Source organism: Lissotriton vulgaris, chromosome 3_1 (assembly GCF_964263255.1).
Source record: "Lissotriton vulgaris chromosome 3_1, aLisVul1.2, whole genome shotgun sequence".
NCBI classification, from domain to species: domain Eukaryota; kingdom Metazoa; phylum Chordata; class Amphibia; order Caudata; family Salamandridae; genus Lissotriton; species Lissotriton vulgaris.
Window position 1 is genome coordinate 522,249,019 of NC_141689.1, and position 25,390 is coordinate 522,274,408.

The 25,390-nt window shown below is 42.9% G+C and overlaps 1 protein-coding gene across 3 annotated transcripts in view; it reads left to right on the forward strand.

The window, feature by feature from the left end:
- The window catches only part of GCNT4 (glucosaminyl (N-acetyl) transferase 4), a 203,200-nt gene extending 180,269 nt beyond the window's left edge, over nucleotides 1-22,931 (forward strand). For all 3 annotated transcript variants that reach the window (XM_086960771.1, XM_086960770.1, XM_086960769.1), the window contains one exon: nucleotides 21,575-22,931. In XM_086960771.1, coding sequence (XP_086816897.1) covers nucleotides 21,576-22,931 — 1,356 coding nt within the window. In that variant the 5' untranslated portion in view covers nucleotide 21,575. The remainder of the gene's footprint in view (nucleotides 1-21,574) is intronic.
- The last annotated feature ends 2,459 nt before the right edge of the window (nucleotides 22,932-25,390 follow it).

Here is a 25,390-nt window from a genome sequence, read left to right on the forward strand (position 1 = left end):
TTCAGATACTAAAAGATGATTAATAGGGGCAAAGCGAGAGGTAAGAATTTTCGATAAAATGTTGGCGTCCGCATTAATTAAAGATATTGGTCGGTATGAGCTCCTATCCTCTACCGATTCCCCTTTTTTGGAACAACTATAATGTTAGTAATATTCCCTGAGGAGGGGGATTCTTCCTCTTGCATTATTTTGTTACACAGCGCAAGCAGGACCGGAACCAGTATATCTTTAAAAGTTCTATAGAATTCTAGCCGAATAGTGTCTTCAACTACAGCCTTACCTGTGGCCAGTGCACTAATTGCTTTTTCAACTTCTACTAGATCCACATATTTTTGCAATGGCTCTGTAAGCAGCGGATTCAAAACAGTCATTGCGCTCTCTTGTATGTAATCCATAGCAATTTGCTGGCTAAATGATGCTGAATTGCTGTAGAGCTCGACATAAAATAGCCTGAATTGTTCATCTATATCTATGGATCTAGTATAGACTAGACCACCTGCCACTTGCATTTGTTTAATATGTGATTTAGCCCTCTGATCGGCTAACTGATAGGCCAACACACGGCCAACCCTTTCCCCATATTTTTATTGTTTCGTTTTAAACTTCTGATAATTGCTACCTACTCTGTCCCTTAGCCTTCTCTTAAGCTTTGCTCTTAATTTAATAACCTGCATATAAATCATCTGCTCACCAGTGTCCTTTGAAGCAATAGCTCTGGCGTGTTGCTGCTCCAATTCTTTATGCAGCCTGTGTTCCTTCTCCCCCAAGCATCCATTTTGCTGGTTCTGTTTTATAACATATTGCAGTTTAGCCCCTTTCACATAAGCCTTCAAACAGTCCAGGCTATTGCACTACAAGCTGTGCCCTGAATATTCTATATGTACTCCCTCAATATTCCTTGCATATATTTCACATAATCAGGGTTATTAAGAAGATGTCTAGGAAAAGAAAACTCCCTGACTAGCTCTTTCCCCCCTGGCTGGAGCTGCACTTTCCTCCAAGCATCCTCCCATTGATGTGTGAAGTAGTTCAAATATAGCTGCCTTCGTCTGAACAATTCTGACAAGCATTCGAGAATACGTAGTGTCAATTTTTTTTAATCTAAAATACAATTAAAGTTTCCCATAACTATTAATTCGCCTGCCCATTCCAATAGTTCAGAACATAAATAAGAAATGACCTCAGGGCAGTCAATATTAGGACCATATACCATACATACCGTAACCTTATGCCCTAAGATCAGGAGTTGGGCAATTGCCCATCTCCCTTTAGAATTGGCCATTGTTCGAAGCACAGTAACTATGCATTGCTTGGACTTCAATATAGCCACCCCTCGAATAGAGACTGATTCTGAAGTGCACACAAGTAAGTCATACCTAAGCTCTTTTAAACGGGCTCTATCCTTAAAAGCTAAATGTGTTCCAACAAGCCCTAATATTTGAGGTTTAAATACCCGGAGTTCTTCCGTTACCACCCGACGCTTTCCGGCCTGATTGTGCCCAGATATATTCCAACTCATAAACTTAAAATACGGCATTTAACAATAATTCAATCCAGTCACCTTCCCCCTCATTATGTGCCCCTTACCCCTGTGCTCTATCTGTGCAACTTTTACTAAACTTTGGCTATTTATACCCCTATCTCCGTGACACCCTCCCCACCTGCCATTCCAAAAGATTGACCAAAAACGATCAGCTACCATTCTCTGACCTTCCCCACCCTTCCAACCTCCCCAGTGCCTGCGAAAAGGAATAGCCCCCTTCCTTGCTGTCCCAAGTTGACAGCATACAGAAGACGCCACCTCTCCCCTCAGGAATGCCGTGTACCCACCACACCCCAACTACTCTACCCCAAGTAAGCATATAGTAGTGACAAAAACAAAACATTAAGTTATAACAATACTTTGTAATACATATAACCGAAGCAGTCAAAAGTTTTACTATTGTCTATTGTCACAAAAGTTCCCCCTTTACACATCAGATCAATCTTTAGCGGTGGACTGCCACTTAAAGAGGGCTTGGCCTCCTGCTCCTTGAAAAAGAAATGTGTGCGACCATCCTTCATAATCTTTAGGCGGGCTGGCTCTTGCAAAAAACCCTGTGTGCACACAGTTTTCAAAGGATCCATTAATTGATGCAGCCCCCAACGCTTGTCCATTGTCAGTTTGTACAGGTCAGAGCGCACAAATATGGACATAGTATCCAGCTTCACAGGAGCCGATTGACATGCCTTCAAATATATTGCTTGACGTAGCAAAAAATTGCCTGGAAACACAAGAATAGGAGGTGCAAAGTTAGATCTGGCTTGATTGCCTTATGAGAGAGCCAGAGGCAGTCTGTGCGCACACTGAACCCGAGTGTCCATTTCCCAGTCTGCTAGGTCGGGGAAAGCTTTCTGAAAAAGAGTGACGAAGAAGGCCTGCGGGTCCGAACCTTCCCTTCCTTCCGAAATACCAAAAATCCTTAGATTCTGGTGCCGCTGCCGATTCTCGAGATCTTCAATCTTGGCTTGCATGAGCATCATTTGCGAGTCCGTGTGTTTTACCAGGTTCACAGTGTGAGTATTGACCTCCTCTACAGCTACAATTCGTTGCTGAAGATCAGTAACCTCCGAAGAAAGCCGAGTGACCTTGGATGTTGCATCTGACAAAGCTTGATTAATCTCTCTACTGTCAGCCTTGGCCTGCTGATTATAGTCTCGAGATTCAGCTCTCTGGATAGCTTGCACCTGCATAATTCTATAGAGTGAAGGTTTCTCACCGTCATCAGCAGCTTGCTGAGCCTTAGTAGTACTTCCTTTTTCTAATGCAGGCAACAATGTATCTACTGTGCTGGGAGGGAAGACCGGCGATATTATGGGAGTAGCAGGCATAATTTCCTCTACTTGTGCTACCGACGTAGCTGATGATATTAAAGAGAGACCGTGGCATCCACTATTGGGTCCATCTAGCAATCCGCCCTGGCCATCCGAACCCTCGGTGCTCTGATTTATGGTGATAAACCCTCAGAAATAATTGCATCTGCTGATGCTGGTTGTTTGTTGTCTGTTGGAGCAGTTACCATATTGCCAGAACTAGATAACCTAGAGATGTTGGCCTTAACCACACCCATTTCTGCAAAGGGCTTGTCCCAGGACCGAACTTTGCGGTGCTTCCTGCTGCTTCCTTATTATGACACAATGCGTCAGTCACTCGCATTTTTACTCCACTGCCCGACCTTTACCTCCTTTACCTGCCCTGATAGTTTTAGGTACTAATTTTATATTACAAAGGTCCTAGGTTTTTAATGATATCTAGAGGATTAATTTTCACAGGCTAAAAATAAAGACTGTGTTTTTTCTTCAGTGTCCAGCCGGACCTAGAAGTATTTATTTTCAAAGTAGTAAAGATAAACAGCATAAAGCGAAAACATTTCGCACATTAATAACTGGGCACAAGCCTGTACCAAGTCAAGGGGAGACAATACAAAAGAAAAGGACAAAGAATTCACAGGCAAACAAGGAGAACAGGGTGGCTTATAATACAATGCAAGAGGTTCTTGAATAAGCACAAACCCACAGTAACTGCCGGCTTGTGCCCAGTTATTAATGTGCGAAATGTTTTCGCTTTATGCTGTTTATCTTTACTACTTTGAAAATAAATACTTCTAGGTCCGGCTGGACACTGAAGAAAAAACACAGTCTTTATTTTTAGCCTGTGAAAATTAATCCTCTAGATATCATTAAAAACCTAGGACCTTTGTAATATAAAATTAGTAGCTTAACCCATGGTCCTTGGCCATTACTTTGGGTTCCCTTGTACACTAAACCTACTGATAGTTTTAGGGCCTTTTCTTTTTGCACCTTCCTCCACCCCGCAGGGGTATTCTTTTTTTGGGCTACTAAGAGCCCCTGCTTTGCTGTTAAAACAAGTCACAATGCCTTGCCCCTGAACCACAACAGGGTTGGGCAGTGCCATATCTAAAGGCTGTTCCCGTTGTTTGGGCTGTTCTGAATTTCTAACACCAATGATCCCATTGGTTCAGTGACTAAATATCGAGAGACATAATATAGAATGCCCAAAATATCTACTCCAAAATATCGAAGTAGAGAATATAGAAAACCCTAACTACAAACAGGTAAGTACTAAAATATCGAATCCAAAATATAGAATGCTAAAATATAGTTAACTAAAATATCAATTTTTTTAAATGTATTAAAAATAATATAAAAGTAATTAAATATTAAAAACAATTAAATGAAACATACTTAAAATAATGTAAAAAAGCTTAATGTAATAATAACAAATGTAATATAAAAAAGTCGAGATTTTGTTGGATAGTGAGTGTGTAAAAATTACTATTCCCACTCCAGGGAGTGCAACAGTAGGGAAAGCGTTGAATAGTGTAGGGGTAACCATTACTATTCCCACTCCAGGGAGTGTAACAGTAGGGAAAGCATTGAATAGCGTAGGGGTAACCATTACTATTCCCACTCCAGTGAGTGCAACAGTAGGGAAAACATTGGATAGCGTAGGGGTAAAAATTACTATTCCCACTCCAAAGAGTGCAACAGTAGGGAAAGCATTGGATAGCAGGAGGGTAAAAATTACTATTCCCACTCTTGTGAGTGCAACAGTAGGGAAAGCGTTGGATGGTATATGGGTAAAAATTACTATTCCCACTCCAGTGAGTACAACAGTAGGGAAAACGTTGGATAGCCTAGGGGTAAAAATTACTATTCCCACTCCAGTGAGTGCAACAGTAGGGAAAGCCTTGGATAGCGTAGGGGTTAAAATTACTATTCCCACTTCAGTGAGTGCAACAGTAGGGAAAGCGTTGGATAGCGGAAGGATACAAATTACTATTCCCACTCCAGAGAGTGCAACAGTAGGGAAAGTGTTGGATAGCGGGAGGGTAAAAATTACTATTCCCACTCCAGTGAGTGCAACAGTAGGGAAAACATTGGATAGCGTAGGGGTAAAAATTACTATTCCCACTCCGGAGAGTGCAACAGTAGGGAAAGTAATGATATAATAGTAAAAGAAGATTACATGAATTATCAATACCAATCAAAAAAGTAATTAAAAAAATTACCAATTAATAAAAATTAATTACCAATTAATAATGATCAATTAATTATCAATACATATAAATAAAAATATTTACTTTATTACAATGAAATTACTTCCCACCCTATTCCCCTATAAACCCACAACCCGCTCCAAATAATAAATACAATTAACATAATTATCAATTAATAAAAATTAATTTCCAATAAATATCAATACATATAAATAAAAATACATATTAACTTTATTACAATTAAATTACTTCCCACCCTATTCCCCTATAAACCCACAACCTGCTACGGAATTAAATTACGCAAACATTTAATGACATAGCATTCTTTACTTTAAAAATGTTAAACATACATTACAAAATTAATACATAATTTTAACACATGTACTATTATACATAACACTTGAAAATAATTTGATATTATGGAAATCGATATTTTAAATTCGATATTATGGAAGTCAATATTTGCTACCCCAAATTTGAAATTCTGACTAACTATATTTTGGTAATTCTGTCCTATCTATATTTTGGAGTCGATATTCTGTCCTGTCTATATTTTGGATTCTATATTTTGGTCGTTCACCGATCCCATTATCAGCAGAAGCACAAATCAATTACTCTGGTATTTTGGCAATACCATTATTCCCGTTCTCACCAACTATGCCAGCACTCGACGAATTGGTGTTTAACTGCATCACATTTTCCAAAGAGTCCTCTGAAGTCAACACAATAAGCTCTAAGTCTGAACTGAATTCATTCTTAAAGTGTCAGCATAGCCAACACCAATAGCTGGGTCATAAAACACTGCCTTACTTGCAGAAGCTTCCACCGTTTTCTCCGGCGTCTTAGCTGACAGCTCAGTAATCCTACCAAGATCTTCACTAATAGAGACAGGGTGTATTGAGGATAAAGCCAGTTGATTCACTGGTAGTTCCTCACCCTCCCAGCCCTCCTGTACTGCAGCATTAATAATTTCGGCCATTTGAAAACCCGGAATGGCAATCTCTAAGCCACAGGACCGAAGCAGCTCCTTTGTTCTCCCAGAGCACAGCAATTTCAGGATTGGTTTCCCGAAGCTGGGGGCAAACGGCAATACCAGAGCCAAGATTACATGCACCCCCAAGGGCTGCATCACATACCAACGCTTCTCCCCCTGGCACTGAGTCACTGCTGTCACCACCGCCATCTGGTGCCTCCAAGGCAGTCCCGGCTTCGATCGGCATATCGGCTCAACCTTGTTGAGTAGTTCGTGGTGGAGCCATTTTCACTTCTGGATCTGCCCCCAGCCGCACCGTCAATGCTCGCCTGCTACCTCGCATCAAAAGGGCACATCCATTGTTCAGAGCTGATGGTAGCGGTAACGAAAGTGAAAACCACTGCACCGCTCGACCACCATACACCGCTGTGCTCAATTGCACGATCCGGCACATAAAATGAGAATAGCACAGCCACGTCCGTAAGTTTCCTCCCTCTTTTCTCTGACTGCAACCGCTTCAACGCATCTCGTAGCTGCTTCCCGCAGCTGTGACGTGGTAGCAGGCGGGTAAGCAGTGGCTCACCCGGGCTCCATGTAGAGAGCAGAGTTAGGCATCCTCCTAGCGTGGAATCAATCCGCCATCTTCCTTTTCACCCATGATCCGTAATTTTAAAGTGCAAGCCCACTACATTCTCAGGACCTAGCCTATTAGGAAAAACATTTCACCAACCCCACATTTTTAACTATAAAACTGACGAGGTCTCAGGAATCCCACTGTATGGGTTTCACTGGTGGCAACAGTAGGGGTGCTAAGCCCCCAACTACTCGCAGTAGCCAAGGGGACTTGATCACCCAACTAACAGTGTTCAAGGAAGGGTTCTTGCAGGCAGAGTGGTTGAGAAAGGGGGTTGGGCCTCCCACACGGTCTCAGCAATCCCACTGTGGGGGACTTACTAGTTGTAACATAAGGGGTTTTTGGCCCCTAACTACTCTCAGCATCCAAGGGGCAATACTCTGCCTGCTCCCGGAATTGTGGCAGAGCTAGCTTTCTGAGCTCCACCCAGGCCTAGTAGAAAGAAAAACTAAAGGTCAGCAATGAGCAGAAAGAGGCAAAGTAAAGGTCATAACTGAGCAGAAAAAGGCAGTAAATGAGCAGAACCCACTCAGACACTCATGCACCCACACACAGAACAACTCAGACACCCACTCAGACATCCACAGACCCAGTGAAACACTCATGCACTCCCTCACACACCAACTGAGACACTCATGCACTCGTTCACACAGTCACTCAAAGGTTACAGGTTACAGTTAGGAATAACATTAAAAAACATAGAAATTCACTGAAAAAACCAAGGTTACAGGGGCGTTATTGTTAGGAAACCGAATTTTAAAAAACCTTAGAAATTCATTGAAAAAAACAATGGTTACAGGGACGTTATAGTTGGACTCAGATTTCACACATACGAACCATAGAAATTCAGCAGTTTTAGTCAAGCAATCAATCATGGGTTTGTTGAGCGCAACTACTCACCCCTAAGGGTCTCAAGGCGCTAGGGGTCGGGGCCAGGGACAGGGTCCTGTCCATCAAGGAGGAGGTCTATCGAAGAGTCATGTCATACCTTAGCTAACTATAGCTTGCACCCTCACAATGCACTGCTCATGACCTTACATATTACATCCCTCATGACATGCCCATTACATCACTGATGACATCATCCACAGAACCACTTACGCACACACTCACATCCCAATTCACCCTCTCATACCCACTCAACCACTCACATACCCATTCACAGACCCATGCAGGTACTCACACATCCACTCACCAATACAGCCACTCACACATCCAATCATACAGACACTAACACACCCACTCATACACCCATACAGTCACTCACACAGTCACTCATACAGCTACTCACACACCTACTCATTCGCCCATACAGTCACTCATACAGCCACTCACTCACCAATAGTCTCTCACACCTACCCAGTCTCTCACACCCACCCACTCACTTACCCATACACCACTTATGCACCCACTCACTCACACAGCCACTCACCCACTCACCCATACAACTACTCACACATTTATAGAGCCACTCAGACACTTACTCACACATGGATACACACAGTCACTCACATAATATGTGTTACAAATAGTATCTCAATCCTTATATAAACCCTTCACCAAATGTCTTTATCTGGTGTTTTTCATGTTGCTTCTTCCTACCACAACCTGTAGCATAACTAGCAGTGAGCATTTTACTGGGACAAAAATATAGTGCCACTCAAAAACAAGTTTCCCAACAATGAGGTAAGAAGGCACTGGACCTTTTTTTTTCTTCTTTTAAATGGGTTTTATTTACTTTTTAATCATGAGAATATAGTATCAAGTGCAAATTCTGGCATAACGAGACATTGCATAATGTCACACACAAGTTAGCAGTGTGGTCTGGCATGGCAGCCGACGGTATGTTTCACATTGCGGAATATTGCGAGCAAACACATAAACATTAAATGATCACAATACAAACTTTGGAGTCAACCAGGGCCAGGGGTATAGCATCATGTACGAGGTGGGAGGGTCTAGGCGATGCTACTTCTGGTGCGACACTTCCAGTGGAGGTGCCAGACAGGCGGGGGCAGAGAGCCAGTGATGTGTAGGGGGCACATGTGTATGAGTAAGTGATGGTATCGCATAGCAGTAGGGGTCAAGCTCTATGGTGGTATTGACTGGGAGGTTTGTGCAGATGTGATTCCCAAAGGTCACGCAGTTCCCCTGGGTACCACCCAATGACACATATCCACTATCCTGGTAGCATGATTTATGTGTGGGTAGTGCAGACGTGGTTCAGGGTGGTTGTTCATAATTTTTTGCTTCAACTTTAATTAAGAAGGGTCCCCCTAGATTCCCCTCCAGAGTGTGAGTCCCTCCTCATGCAAAGCAACTTGAGGCTGTTAGCCTCTGCCCATTTCCAGGTTAGTAACGTGGTAAGCCAAATCTGGAGATCAGAGGGGCAGATGCCTTCCTGGCCATTTCCACCTGTCTTTTAAATAGGAAAAAAGGTGAGGTCAATAAATCTGTAAAGATGTCTATCATCCTATGGAAGAGGATGTAGCCACAGCAGACATGATTCGGGTGTGGGTGCCTCAGTGTGCAAGTTCAACAACCGTGCCAACAATCATTTGCCAGACTGGATATAGCATCGGCAGTCTCATGCCATCTGTAGAACCCAGCGTGGACTAGTTTGCACTGAGGGCATTCGGAGACAGTCCTGGGAGCACGCCCTTGATATGGTGGGGGAGAGGTAGACGTGGTGCAGATAATTGAATTGTGTGAAAAGAAACTTAGGGTTACAGGATGCATCCTTCACCATTTGTAGTGCCCGGGACCGGGCTTTATCTGACAGAGGCTGCTGCAGTGTTGTCCAAGCGTGTGCGCGCTCCCTGTAGTTTGGTGGAGCAGAGATTAGTGGCACACAGTGGGTGGTAATTGCGCAATGTGTGCCGTCCGAGGACAGAAGTGTGTGTAACATTGCTGATGAGGGTGGCTCACTTTCCCGGCGCCCCCTGTGGTGTGCAGTGCATATTGTATGGAGTGAAAGGATAAGAACTGGCCAGCACCTAGTCCGTAGGTGTCCATAGCATCCTGGAAAGACACGGCGGACCCCTCATTATAGAGCTCCCCCCTTTTGGTTGATTTCTGCTTCCCTCCATGGGGCAGTGTCATATCGCCATGCCACTTCACGAACATGCAGCAGATCCCAATGGTCTGTGAGTATGGGAGTGAAGGGCCTTTAGGATGCACGATCCTGTGTTAACTGGTTGGGGCCACAACCTTCTGCCATGTCGCCACCTGGGGGCTGTTGGTGTAGTGGGATAGCCAAGTGTAGACGCTCAAGGTACCTAAAACCGCACGGATGAACGGCAACTCAGGGCAGCTGGGTGTACCTTTATATGCTAGGTTTTCTTTGCAAGTGTTCCATAATAATTAAGATATAGATTACAAATTGAAATATAGATTCGTCAGCATTTACCTGCTTTGGCATATTTATCCTGTTGAAATTAAGCACAATTGTATTAGATTAGCAAATGTGCATGTGTACATTTTTATGTGGAAGCCACACCCCCTCAACCATGTTAAGTTAATTTGAAGCAGTTGCATCTTATTCAAGCGGGACATTTAATAACAACGAGAGTTATTTCAGCGTTGTGACAGTCCTGTAATGTTTTGAAGCGCTGCAGTCTTGTTAAAGACTCCACGCTATTTCTTCTGCCTCGAAAAGGACATATTGTAATTACTTGAGGTACTGTAGCTTTTTCCTTTTTGTTTCTTCTTTATTTTTAGGGTCGCATGTAAACCGCTTTTTCCGGCTAAATGCAGACCTTTTTCTCTTAAAGGTAAAACATATACTTTGAGTGGGCCTTGGTCAGCCCCTTTCTTCTGATTGGATGGCTTGGTTGTCTGCTCCTGGTTCAGGAACTTTCCTCCCTATTCTTGTGTTTGTCTCATCCATGAGCATCTCAGTCTCGCAGTGTTCTGATTGATCAAGTTGTGCCCTTAGCTGCATACTTGAGAAAACTTTTAGGTCTGCCTACAGACCGCCTTAACTGTGTTTCCAGTGCATTCTTTCTGGAAAATCAATACATCATATCCATGTTAGTATACAGAAAAAAAGAACTGTATTATAGGCCCCTTCAGCCAGCCATGAGTTGAACAGTTGAAGTGTTGATCACCTCTTTGACCAGCTTATAGAATAGCATACATGGAACGGGTAAATGGGTCAGCCCACTTCTACTTAAGCTGTATTGCATGTGTTATTTAAGTCCATCTACAGAACAGCCATTGGAGGGTGGCATGTCTGGCACTATGAGTGACAGCATTTTGCTACATTGTATCCAAGTATGCATCCATGGCCTGCGTGATCAACTAGAAACTGTCCTTCATGGAGCCTATTACAGTTTTCCACTCAGAGAGTAAATACAGGTGCTGCACATGGTCAAATGAGGAGCATATGCTGTTCACTGCAGTGTGTTGCTCTGCCAAGTCTCCTCCTTGTTTTGGCTTTCTTGATAGGGTGGGTAAATCTTGGAGGGTTTCTCCGCCCAACGAACATGTGAAATGTTAGCTCCTCATGTCAAAGATATGTGTAAAAAATATCTTTCTTTTTTGTCTCTGCAGCCATCGATTATTATTATTTTATCATTATGTCATTTCCCGCCCCGGAAAGTTTATTTACAGTAGTTTAAATCAGACAAATGAAAAAAAGTATGAAGTGGTTCTTTTTAATCCTTTAAATGGGCATATATGTATTGTTAGGAATGGGTTCTCTATTTGGCAGAGGTATGTACCCTGTCCAAATAGGGACCCACACTTTAGTCGAGGTAAGTTTAGTACACACTAAAAGTTAACTTGTGCACACCCTCTGGGAGCTTGGCGCAGAGCAGTCAGGCTACTCTAAAGAGGCAATGTGTAAAGTATTTGTGCACACATACACACAGTAACACAGTGAAAACACCATAAATCATTATTCGAGCAAATCAAGCCCAAAACGACAAATTCAATTTACACAAGTCAAGATATCAATTTTTAAAGATTAAATCATAAATCCAGATGCTGTGCTGAGAAGTCTTTAGCTCCAACTGGGCTATCTGATTGAGCCTGACCAGGCCAAATCCAAAAGTTCACTCCGACCGCGATAGTGCACGGGCTGGATACAGGAATCTCACAGATCCCCTTAAAGTACCTTGGATTCGTCAGAAATCAAAGACTATGTGTTGTGCAGAGGGAGGTGAGGTGTAAGTTCCTTAAGGCGGTTCTGGGTTGTTGAAACTTTGCTGCTCCAGAATGATGCATTGTGCAGAGGAGATGTTGCGGGTGTGAGACCTCTGTTCCCGACCGCGATGCAGTATCGATGATGCTTCGAAGTCCAGAGCGCAGCGAGTCTATTCTTTAGATTTGAAGTCAAACCGCTGGGCTGAAGGTCGGTCGAAAGCGACGCAGGGCCGGGGATGCGTCTGAGTCGTGACGGTGCACCAGGAATGTCGGTGGCAGAGTGTATGAGACTCGTGCAGCAGCAGTTCTGCACTGCAACAAAGTTGAGGTTGCATTGAAAGTCAAGGTCAATTCATCGCGCACTTGGCGAGCCATGCCCACAACTTCGGTGCAGGCAGCAGCCATGCCGCAATTTCTCTGTGATGCACCAGTTCCAAACTGATGCTTGGAGTCGATGCGTCTACTTTCTTGTATGCAACATCCGAATCACCTCCAAGGTCCGAGGACTGGATGTGGCACCACTTGGCAGGTCAGGACTCACAGTAGAGGAGCCCAGTTGCTGGTAGCAAGATGCTGGGGAAGTCTTTGATACCCCTGAGACTTCAGAAACAGGGGGCAAGATCAGTCAAGCCCTTAGTCAACCTTTGAAACAAGGATGCAACAAGTAAAGTCCAGTGCTTCTCACTTCCAGGCAAGAAGCAGCAGGCAGTAGTAGTTTTGTTAACCACACATCTTGTGTTGATTGCAAAATTGTTAGAAAATACCACTATCTTTGGTTGGTGCTGTATTGGTACAGTAGCACCCTAATACCATGGATGCTTGAAACACATTTGGACAAATGCTTTTGTGTGAACTTGGAAAACTGTAGTACCAAAGCACTCGCAAAGGACAGTTTCAAATTCGCTTAATAATTCGTATTCACATTGCTGTAGATTCAGAATTGAAGACAAAAACTTGTGGACAGTAAACATGTATTGAAACCAGGAAAAACAGCTGACACCTGTTTCACCTCAAGGTGACTTCTTCAAGGCTAGATTCACGGTCGATTGGTAACAGGTTATAAAAGATGGTTTAAAGATTGAAACATATAGTTGATGAGTCATTCTATTGCTGAATGTCCCATATTCTTAATATTCCATTTCGATTGGAGATATCCAAAAGAGTCGTACTTCAACTTTTGATCGGTGGCCTTCTGTTCAATCCCGAACCAGTTCCTGTGGTACCAAAATGGCCGACGGCAGAAGAAGTTCCTTCAGCCAGTCAGCGGGCCCTATGGAATTCTCTGTACAGTGGTTATACCACAAAATCAACCGTCCAGATACACATAACCCATTCATGATCATCACAAGCACTCATTTAACATGAATGTCCTGAAAATAGATGAACGGATTCATGCCAAATCACAAAAGGCCTTCTTTCTGAGTAAAGTTGTAACTTTTCTTTCAAATTTAGTATGAATCCGTTCAGCCATTTCGTTTGTATCAGAAAGCAGTTTTCTTATGGGAAATAACATGGGAAATCGCTACTTTTTCTACTTCTAGGTCCCTACTTGATGAATTGATTCAAAACTTTACAAGAAGGGGCAGAGGTGGGTAATCGTTTTGGGGGAACTCTCATCCATATTCACAAAATGGTGTCAAATGATTAGGGAAATAAAAAAACTCTCTTCCTATGGAAGCTCTAACCTAACTATAACTAAATGGGGGCAGCCGCCACTTTGTAATGTAAATTACTGGCAGTCGCCAGTAGGTAGATATAGTTCGGACCGTGTTTCCATAGGAAAAGCGTTTATTGACTTGCCTGTATCTTTGGCGCCGTTTGATGAATCTTCAACTAATTGTCCCCAAAAACGTGTCCAGGTGATTCTTGTTGTGCTTGGAAAGTTTTGGGGCGATCTGCCAAGTGGGGGCGAGAAAAAGGAAGAGTGTAAAAAAAAAGTGTTTCCTATGTTAATTCCCATAGAGTCTTCAGACACACCTGTAGCACGAACTGCTGAACGGAATTGCACCAAATTTGGCAGAAAGCTAGTATTTGGTCTTCAGATTAATTCTGCTTTTTGTTATTTGGTATAAGTCCATTCAGCAGTTTGCAAGATATTAAAGAAAATCCAAATTTGTAATCTGTGGCTGCAACGACTTCTCAAATAATGACAAGTTTGTGCAGAGAACTGCAGAGCTCTGATTGGCTGCCAACACATCAACAAATGTTGGCAGCCACTTACTCCGGTTCCAGTAGGTGGGAGCTCAAAGTGCTCCCGCTTGCTGGAAGCAGAGGTTTCAGCTCTTTCCCTGCCTGCAGACATGCAGGCAGGAGATTAAACTATTGCCATTGCACACAGGGAGGTGCATTTCCAGCAGCTCCCTGTGTGCAATAGCAATGCTGGCTCCCACAGGAGGGGGAAAGCTGACTGGGACTGCTGGGGCCTTGAGGCTCCCACTACGGTCCCCAAGATCCACTGGGACTGTGGAGCCTGGGGCCGAAATCAGTCTGAAGAGACGGCCGCTCAACCCCACTCCTCAATTGCATTTTGGCCAGGCCCCGGGGGATGAAGTCCCATGGGCTGAAATTGGCCGGGGAGGGGGCCACTTAGCCCCCTCCCCCATTAAATTGTGGCTGGGTCCTGTGGAATGGGATGCCTGGGCCGTTCTGGCCTTGATGCTAATTTCAAAATTAAACCTGTACAGTAAGCACTTACACATATAAACATAGCAGGTGTCCCCGTGAAGCTCCACTTCTTTAAAGGACATATGATCCAAACTCCTAGGCTTGGCGAAGGCAAAGCAAGTGTGTTTTCTGAGCAATTCCATATTTAAAAACGATCTGAAAGCTTTGTGGAGGCGAATGCATCATTGATCTATTGCCGTGGTACTCATAGTACGGCCGGCGGGACAGGCAGGCCTTCTTTGGTGGCCCGCAGACCTTGCCATGCCGTTTTTAAATTTCCAGTGAGACCAGCAGTAAACCCAGAAGATGACTGCAGCAGCATACGTAATGAATACGTATTAAATACGTATTCACTACGAATGCTCCTGCAGCCATCTTCTGTGTTGACTGCCGGCCTCTTTGACCTCACACATGGCACAGTCGGAAAGCTTCCTAAAAGGCTGTTTAAAAGTCAGCTGTAAGTGCTTTCACATCTGACTTTCAAAGGACCTTTTGGGAATCTTCCTGTTTCGTGTTGCCAACAACGAGGTCCTCTTCTCACTCAGCCTGTACTCCACCCACAGAGAGTCTCACACACACACATGTACACAGAGACACACACAGACAGAGACACACAGACCGACACACACACACACACACACACACACACACACACACACAGACCGAGAGACACACACAGAGACGCACACACACACACACACACACAGAAACACACAGAATCACACGCACACACACACACCGAGGCGCACAGAGACCGAGACCCACAAAGACCGAGACGTACACAGACCGAGGCGCACACACACACAGAGACCATGATGCGCACACACAGAGACCATGATGCGCACACACAGAGACCATGATGCGCACACACAGAGACCATGATGCGCACACACAGAGACCATGATGCGCACACACAGAGACCATGATGCGCACACACAGAGACCATGATGCGCACACACACAGAGACCATGATGCGCACACACACAGAGACCATGATGCGCACACACACAGAGACCATGATGCGCACACACACAGAGACCATGATGCGCACACACACAGAGACCATGATGCGCACACACACAGAGACCATGATGCGCGCACACACAGAGACCATGATGCGCGCACACACAGAGACCATGATGCGCACACACACAGAGACCATGATGCGCACACACACAGAGACCATGATGCGCACACACAGAGACCATGATGCGCGCACACAGAGACCATGATGCGCACACACAGAGACCATGATGCGCACACACAGAGACCATGATGCGCACACACAGAGACCATGATGCGCACACACAGAGACCATGATGCGCACACACAGAGACCATGATGCACACACACAGAGACCACGACCTGCACACACAGAGACCACGACCTGCACACACAGAGACCACGACCTGCACACACCGAGACCACGACCTGCACCCACCGAGACCACCACCTGCACACACAGAGACCACCACCTGCACACACAGAGACCACGACCTGCACACACAGAGACCACGACCTGTGTACCTGCACACACAGAGACCACGACCTGCACACACAGAGACCACGACCTGCACACACAGAGACCACGACCTGCACACACAGAGACCACGACCTGCACACACAGACCATGACCTGCACACACAGAGACCACGACCTGCACACACAGAGACCACGACCTGCACACACAGAGACCACGACCTGCACACACAGAGACCACGACCTGCACACACAGAGACCACGACCTGCACACACAGAGACCACGACCTGCACACACAGAGACCACGACCTGTGTACCTGCACACACAGAGACCACGACCTGCACACACAGAGACCACGACCTGCACACACAGAGACCACGACCTGCACACACAGAGACCACGACCTGCACACACAGAGACCACGACCTGCACACACAGAGACCACGACCTGCACACACAGAGACCACGACCTGCACACACAGAGACCACGACCTGCACACACAGACCACGACCTGCACACACAGAGACCACGACCTGCACACACAGAGACCACGACCTGCACACACAGAGACCACGACCTGCACACACAGAGACCACGACCTGCACACACAGAGACCACGACCTGCACACACAGAGACCACGACCTGCACACACAGAGACCACGACCTGCACACACAGAGACCACGACCTGCACACACAGAGACCACGACCTGCACACACAGAGACCACGACCTGCACACACACAGAGACCACGACCCGCACACACACAGAGACCACGACCCGCACACACACAGAGACCACGACCCGCACACACACAGAGACCACTACCTGCACACACACAGAGACCACTACCTGCACACACACAGAGACCACGACCTGCACACACACAGAGACCACGACCTGCACACACACAGAGACCACGACCTGCACACACACACAGAGACCACGACCTGCACACACACAGAGACCACGACCTGCACACACACAGAGACAAAGAGGTGCACACACAGAGACAAAGACGTGCAAACACAGAGACCGAGAGACACACACACACAGACTGAGAGACATACAGAGACCGAAAGACACACCGAGAGAGACACACACACACATAGAGACAGAGACACACTCAGCGAGACTGAGACACACACAGACACACACACAGAGTTACACATCCAGAGACAGAGAGACACATACACAGAGACCGAGAGACACACACACAGACACACATAGAGGCAGAGACACACACACAGACACACACACATAGAGACACACACACAGAGACAGAGAGGCACAGAGATGGAGACACACGGAGATGCACAGAGACCATGATGCTCACACACAGAGACCGAGACGCGCACACACAGAGACCGACACATACAGACACACTTAGCGAGACTGAGACACACAGCGACACAAAGACACACACAGACAGAGTTACACACACACACAGACAGAGACACACACAGGCACACAGAGGCAGAGACACACAGAGAGACAGACACACAGACAGAGGCACACAGACACACACACAGACACACACTCACACACACAAAGAGACAGGCAGACACACACACAGAGACACACACACAGAGACACACACACAGAGACACACACAGACAGACAGACACACAAAGACCGAGACACGCTCAGAGACACACTCAGACACACACAGGCAGACACACAGGCCCACAGACACACACACACACACAGACACACACACACACACAGACACAGACACAGACACAGACACACACACACACACACACACACACACACACACACACAGACACACACACACACACACACACAGACAGACACACAGACCCACACACACAGACCCACCCACACACACACACACCTGTGTGTCTATGCTTGGTCTGGTGGTTCATTGGGCTAATGCGTCCGATGCAGGGGCCTGTGTTTGACCTCATGGTCACAGTTTGTTTTACTCTAGCCTCGCCCCGAACTGACCCCGCCCCCACAGGTTCAGCTCTCTGCCACACACCACACTGTAAATTTAGCCCACAAGATAAATTTTGTGAGTACCCATGATCTATTGGAACGCTATCTGTATGTAACTGTGACAAGTGGGTTATTTCTTGTCCTGCCCTGGTAAAAGCAGAGTCAATGGTCCCCCCCTTTAAATGACTACGAGTATGGAAATGTAAAAATCACTAGGAAGCTTTACCTTTTTGGCCCCACCCACCTTGCTAGTATGCAAAGGTCTTCCTGCCTTTTGCCAGGATGATGGACAGCCTCACAAGCGGCCCCTCAGCGCATTTCCAGCTGATTTTGGTGAGAAGTTCTTGATGGCGAGGATTAAGAGGACATCTCCACCAAACAAAGAAGCAATTACTTCATATAGCTAAGAGGATGGACCCTTGTTTGGTGGAGATTTGCCTCTTTATACTCTTGTCGTCTCTATTTGGAAGATTCATTTTATCACAGATCTCTGGATAAAGGTACATGGGCAACAATTAAGTTGCCAAAACGCACACACAAGGTCACTCGTGACAGACTGTTCCTCGTGCGCCATTACGCAGCTGCAGTGCAGAATACGTACTAGACATTGCCCAAGGAGAAAGCACATCGTACGGAACCAGTAGAAAGTAATCCACATGGGTAGATACTTTGTGCAAAACTGTGAACTCTTTTTGGATAAAGGGGCACATGCGGTTGCGTTATGGCCCAGTCACTGACACTGCTGCTGACACACCCAAACAGACACTTAGAAACACACTCAGACACTCACACACCCACTGACATACCTATACAGACAATGATACACCCACTCAGACACTTTCACACGCACTCCTAGACTAACTCAAATAATCATTCACCTACTCACAGAACAACTCACTCAGAGTCCCTCATAGACTCATTCAGACTCTCTCACAACCACTCACAGATCCACTCAAACATACACCCACTCGGACCCACTCATACTCTCTCACACCCACTCACAGACCTACTCAGATACACATACCGACTCACAGACCCACTGAAAAAACCCACTCAGACTCACACACCCACTTAAAGACCCAGTAAGATACTCTACTCAGGCACTCACTCATGCCCACCAACAATCATGCACTCACACGCTCACTCTCAAAAGTTACAGGTGATGCAGCACGAAGCTTACCAAATTTGTCTTTATCCTTATAAAAATCTTATCTTACTAAGCCCATTTCATCATCAACCCTCAGTCTCATACTAGTCTCAATAATTTCTTGGATTTCTGCAAACCATGGTCCTCAGATGGAACTGACGGGGACTAGAATACTAGGAAATGTGAACAATTATTCTATGAGGACCTGGAATAAAATAATTGTTACCTAAAACCTAATCCAAAACCTTTCTCAGACACAGATAGAAATGCCTTGAGACAAGAAGTATGACCAAAAGAAGGAGACAATCAATAAACGTAATTAATGGAAAACATTTATCTAATGCCTCCTATTGCATAGACAAGTTTCATTACGAGTAGCCTCACAAAACAACCAGAACATTATTAGACAGCTGGAAAATTCTCTGTGGAGAGAAACAGGATACATTTGAGGTTCAGTTAATAATCATACGAAGCAAAGCTGATCGCTTCAAGTTCGTCCTCTGATAGATCAGGTCAAGTCTGATCTGCAGCACCATGTGCCACAGTCTGAGTCAGATAACCTCTCAGCCGAAAGGTTATTTTCCTGCACACTTTACTAGATAACCTCCCTGATGTAGCACCACATTTTACACTCTGAGAGGAGTAATCAGAATTTGGACTCGCATCCTGATATCCTGATAGACCTTAAAGGCAGCTGTAAGACATTTACTGTAGATATTGTGGAAAGTTAAATATATTTAGGATTAAAAGCTGCTGTAGATGCACTAGCAATTTTTAGACCTCTTTACATGCATAAAATACAGCTGTAAGACTGAATTACTACTGTTTTCATCTTGATGCCCACAGACCAATAAGGTACTGCAAAAAGGCTCTCAGTACATTCTTACCACGTGGCTTTGTGGAGATAGTAATTGCACTAAATTTTGCTTTCGTCAACTTGCTTACCTGATGAGGAAGTCTATGAGTATGAGATTAAGTATGAGTGAGTCTGTTTGTTTGCTGATGTGTGCTCATACAGTATCTGGTATTTGTATATTGTTCTATCCCTGTTCACCAGGTTATGGCCTGGGAGTACTGGAGCTTATGAACAACTTGTGCAGCAGAATATTGTTTGCCTTCTAGTTAAAGTGAGTAACTCAGGAATGTTATCCCTTGGACTTTTAATATTGTCTACGTCTGAAACTTTAGTGGGTTCCCCATCTTTGATGTCAACCTGCTTCATGTAGACAGTGATGCTACATTTTGCACATACACTTCACTCGCTTCCTGTAAAAAGTAAAGTTAAGGCTGTAGAGGAGTAACCTTAACGCTCACCTCTCTATAACCCGTGGAATGTTTACATTAAATATGAATGAAAAATGGATGGAGCATGTCCTTACAACTTGAAAGATTAATATGATTGTTTGACTTAGTAGATGTACTGACACTGAATTGAAATAGTGATTGGTAATCATTTCTTCAGGGGGACGGTAATATTTGATCAAAACTTCGGACATTCAGCACATGATTTGTATTTGTTGCTTTGGTCATGAAGTATTATCATATGCAATTGTACATTAGTACTGTGTTTAATGTATTATATTGTTGCAAGTGTTTAATTGCGACTGATAGTCTACACAGAGTAATGTCGTATTGTATGTACACAATTATGGTAGTCGTTGCAACAGATTCATGGCAGGGTATGAGTTTGGGTTAAGTAAGTAATTTGGGAGTGAGGAATACGATTAAGGTACTACCTGAGCTTGTGAATTGTATGCCTTTTTAGGTTTTGTTTTAGAGGCAATTTCTTTAGGCTGTTAACTGTTCAGGGTAACTTGTCTAAGGAAATCCCAAGCCATTTGAAGAAATCACAGGTTTTGACCTTTTTTTTTCACATTTGAACGCTTTTATCAGTCATTACCAAATTACATATGTTCAAGGGTTGAAGTTTGAACATAGTTTCCCCCAGGTTTGGTGAAAATTAGTGAAGGATGAGGACAAAACTACTAAGGAAATGAACAAGATTTCTTGTGTCTTTAGAGGTCTGTCTTAAATATAGGTGATGTGGGCATTTTTCTGGGGATGGAGCACTGTCTCTAAATGAGTGGCTTTTTTAATGCTGTAAAACTGATGTGAGTCATTGGTTAATACCTATTTGTATGGTCTTTATTGCTGACTATAATGCCAAATTCAGGTTTGAAATCTAATGTGCAAGCAAGACTACCAGTAAAGTATACATAAATCTGAAATTAGGTTTCCTTTTATTGTTTGGGGATATTTAACAACACAGGACTGGTTCAAAAGCCACAGTAAATGTTAAATGCAGATTTATAAAACCGGGTCAAATATTTAACTATAGAAAAGCTTTTTTTATGGATACAGCATCTTAATTATAACTACAGAGCCCCTATTGTCTGCTCTGTAATAATTAGTTGTGCGTATGTAATAATGGTCAGTAGCTTTTTGCAAATGTATTGACAGAATATATATTTTGTACAAATTAAACATTCTTTATTTATTTTACAGAATGAAGAACTACAACTGCTTTTATAAGCAGCACCCAGGTCGGCACAAGACGTTAGTGGTCCTATCTACAGTGTGTCTGCTCTTTGTGTTAAAACTTTTAAAAATTGAAAGATTATTCGCTTCAAAGAGCCTTTATTTGGTGGAGCCTGAGTTGAGCAACTCCGACAATGTCATGAACAAGTATGACGTACGCAATACCTACTACTTTAATTGCTCAGATATTTATGAGCTAGACCCTCTTGCGATTGGCAAAAGCTTAGAAATAAGAAGAACGAACATAGTTGATTTAGAGGATGAGGATGTTTTAGCTATGACAACAGACTGCCATGTGTACCGTAAAATAAGAAGATACGACCAAAAACCAGTGTCCCCAGAGGAAGTGGATTTCCCCCTGGCATACTCGATTGTTGTTCACAAAGATGCAATTAATGTTGAAAGACTTTTATATGCAATCTACAGTTCCTCCAATGTTTACTGTATTCATTATGATCAAAAAGCATCTTCTACTTTCAAAGCAGCTATGGAGAATTTGGCCAGTTGCTTTCCTAATGTTTTTATTGCATCAAAACTCGAAGCCGTTATTTATGCCCATATTTCCAGGCTCCAGGCTGATATTAATTGTTTGTCGGACTTAACAAAGGCTACTGTTCAATGGAAATATGCAATTAATTTATGTGGTCAAGATCTTCCTCTCAGGTCGAACTTTGAACTGGTAGCAGAGCTGAAGAAACTTAAGGGTGCAAACATGCTGGAGACTGTAAGACCCAGTAGTGTTAAAAAAGAGCGATTTACCTTCCTGCATGAAGTGAAAGATGATTATGACTATATCCAGATGCCTTCAAAAGTGAACATTTCCAAAGAGCCACCACCACATGATATTGAGATGTTTGTTGGAAGTGCCTATTTTATTTTAAGTCGGTTATTTATTGAATATGTTTTAGAAAGTTCTGTAGCTAAAGACTTTTTTGTTTGGTCAAAAGACACTTTTTCCCCAGATGAGCATTTCTGGGCAACTCTTGTTCGGGTACCAGGAGTCCCTGGTGGAATTACAAGGTCAGAGGCTGATGTAACCGATCTGCAGAGTAAAACCCGTTTAGTCAAATGGAATTACCTGGAAGAAGGTCTGTATCCTCCTTGTACAGGTGAACATATTCGTAGTGTCTGCATCTATGGAGCTGCTGAATTGCGGTGGCTTTTTATGTACGGACACTGGTTTGCAAATAAATTTGATTCTAAAGTTGATCCCATATTAATCAAGTGCCTGATAGAGAAACTTGATGCTCAACAGCGGGAATGGAATATGTTGTCGTCTGATGCTGTTTTTGTAAACCGAAACTCTACTCAACCATCGCCTTGATTACATTCAGGTGTGATAGAATTGTATCCAATGGCTAGATGTTTGTCCAAAAGAGGTTTTGATTCTCCTTTGCTCTTACATAGTAAAATCAGATATATGTCAAGAGAGGGGCAGAGTGTCACAGTTGTAAAATAGGCCTTGCCCCATTTGGGAGGGGGTGAGTTTTAAGAAGTGGCATACCTAATAAGCAGGATTTATTAGCGAAGATGACTTTGGGAGGATTGTTTTATACACCAAATAAGACAGGGATATTTATATAATATTTATATAGCACCAAGAGTTTGGTAAAGAAACAAAATATCAAGTCTCACCTATGCTACATGCTGCACTATAATGAATAGCTCCATCGTGGACATGTTTTTTTACAGAGGATGTATGTGCCTTTCTATTGACAGACAATCTGTTGTCAGGCTGCACATTTTGAAGCTTCACACGGACATTATTTAAATTGCATTTCTGGGCACACATGCTACTAAAATGTCACATAGATAAATCTAGCATATATCTTATTGCATTTCCTTGGCTGTTTTCTTAACCTTTTATGGCTGTAACGCATTTGTATTTTAAAAAAATAAATAAAATGGACCTGCGACCATACTTGAAAAGAAAAAAACTTTACGTTGTTCTGCTGCCCGATTTTTAAGAAAAATGCCTTTTCGCAGCTGCTCGAGTGAATAAAATAATGTTATCACCATATTTATTGTTACATGATCTAGAGTGTAATACTTGAGTTTGGCACAGGCCCTCCATTATTATTTATTTTTAATTCATCAAAATGTCACCTAAGTGGGTTAGGGATCACTGAAATAATATCGAGGGACAAAATATCGACTTGCAAAAATATCGTGGACAAAATATCGACAGACAAAATATCGAGTTTGTATCTACAAACAGGTAAGTACAAAAATATCAAGTACAAAATATCGTTTACAATAATATAGTTTTAAAAAATATCGACTTTATTAAAAACAGTGTTAAATTAAATTAATATTAAAATTTAATTAATAAAATATACTTAAAAATACTTAAATTAACTTATAATAATTAAATAATAAATGAAATTAATATAAATAAATTTTTACAATCATATTTGTTAAAACATATATATATATATATATATATATATATATATATATATATATAGTAACATACTATAATTAAATAAGATACTATTATATTACCGTACGATAGCAGAAGTGTAAAAAATACTATTCCCACTCCAAAGAGTGCAAGCGTAGGGAAAGCATTGGATAGCGTAGGGGTTAAAATTTCTATTCCCACTCCAGTGAGTGCAACAGTAGGGAAAGGGTTGGATAGCGTAGGGGTTTAAATTACTATTCCCACTCCAGTGGGTGCAACAGTAGGGAAAGCGTTGGATAGCGTAGGGGTTAAAATTACTATTCCCACTCCAGTGGGTGCAACAGTAGGGAAAAAGTTGGATAGCGTAGGGGTTAAAATTACTATTCCCACTCCAGAGAATACAACATTAGGGAAAGTAAATACTTCATAAATAATTATAAAATGTATTATTGAATATCTTTTAATAATTAATTAAAAATAATTAATATTTGTATACAATTTATTAATTAATATATTATATTTACTAATTAACAATAATTATTTCTATTGATCACCTATTAATACTAATTAATACAAATATTTACTATTAATTATTTAATAATGAAAAAGTATTTAACAATTATTTGAAATTAAATGAATATAAATAAATGTAATTAATTATTTATAATTTAATCACTTCCCACCCAATTCCCCTATAAACTCACAACCCGCTACAAAAATAATTTAGTAAAATTTACATAATTACCAATTAATCAATTAATTAAAATTAATTACCAATTAAACATTAATTAATTAACTATTATAAATTAATTAATTATTAATTTAAATTTACTATCAATAAATACATTTAAATATTTAATTAATTATAATTAAAATACTTCCCACCCTATTCCCCTATAAACCCACAACCCGCTACAGAATTAAATTACGCAATGACTATAAAAACAAATCATTAATAAAAATTAATTATAACATAAATACACACTTTTCACACATATTATACCATAAAAATGTGGAGAAGTGTGGCTCACTGGTTAGAGGAGGCATACCCTGAAGCAGAGGTCACACCCGGGACCAGGGTTCAATTCCCGACGCGGCAGGGTCTTGAGCCCAATTGTCCACGGACTCGATAATTCTCGCTTCGGTGCCCACTCTAATCATGGGTTCACACTCTGCAACTCTGGGCATTAAGCTTGCTTAATCTCCACAACGGCCCCCCGCGGCGGGATGCCTGGCCTTCACCTTGGGGATGCCCAGTACAGGTTATCTCACAGGGAAAGGCCAGGACGGGTTCCCAATGCAAGCGCCGAGATGCCCAAGGGTAAGTCGAGCGCTATATAAGACCTCACAAAAAAAAAAAAAATACACTATAAAAAATT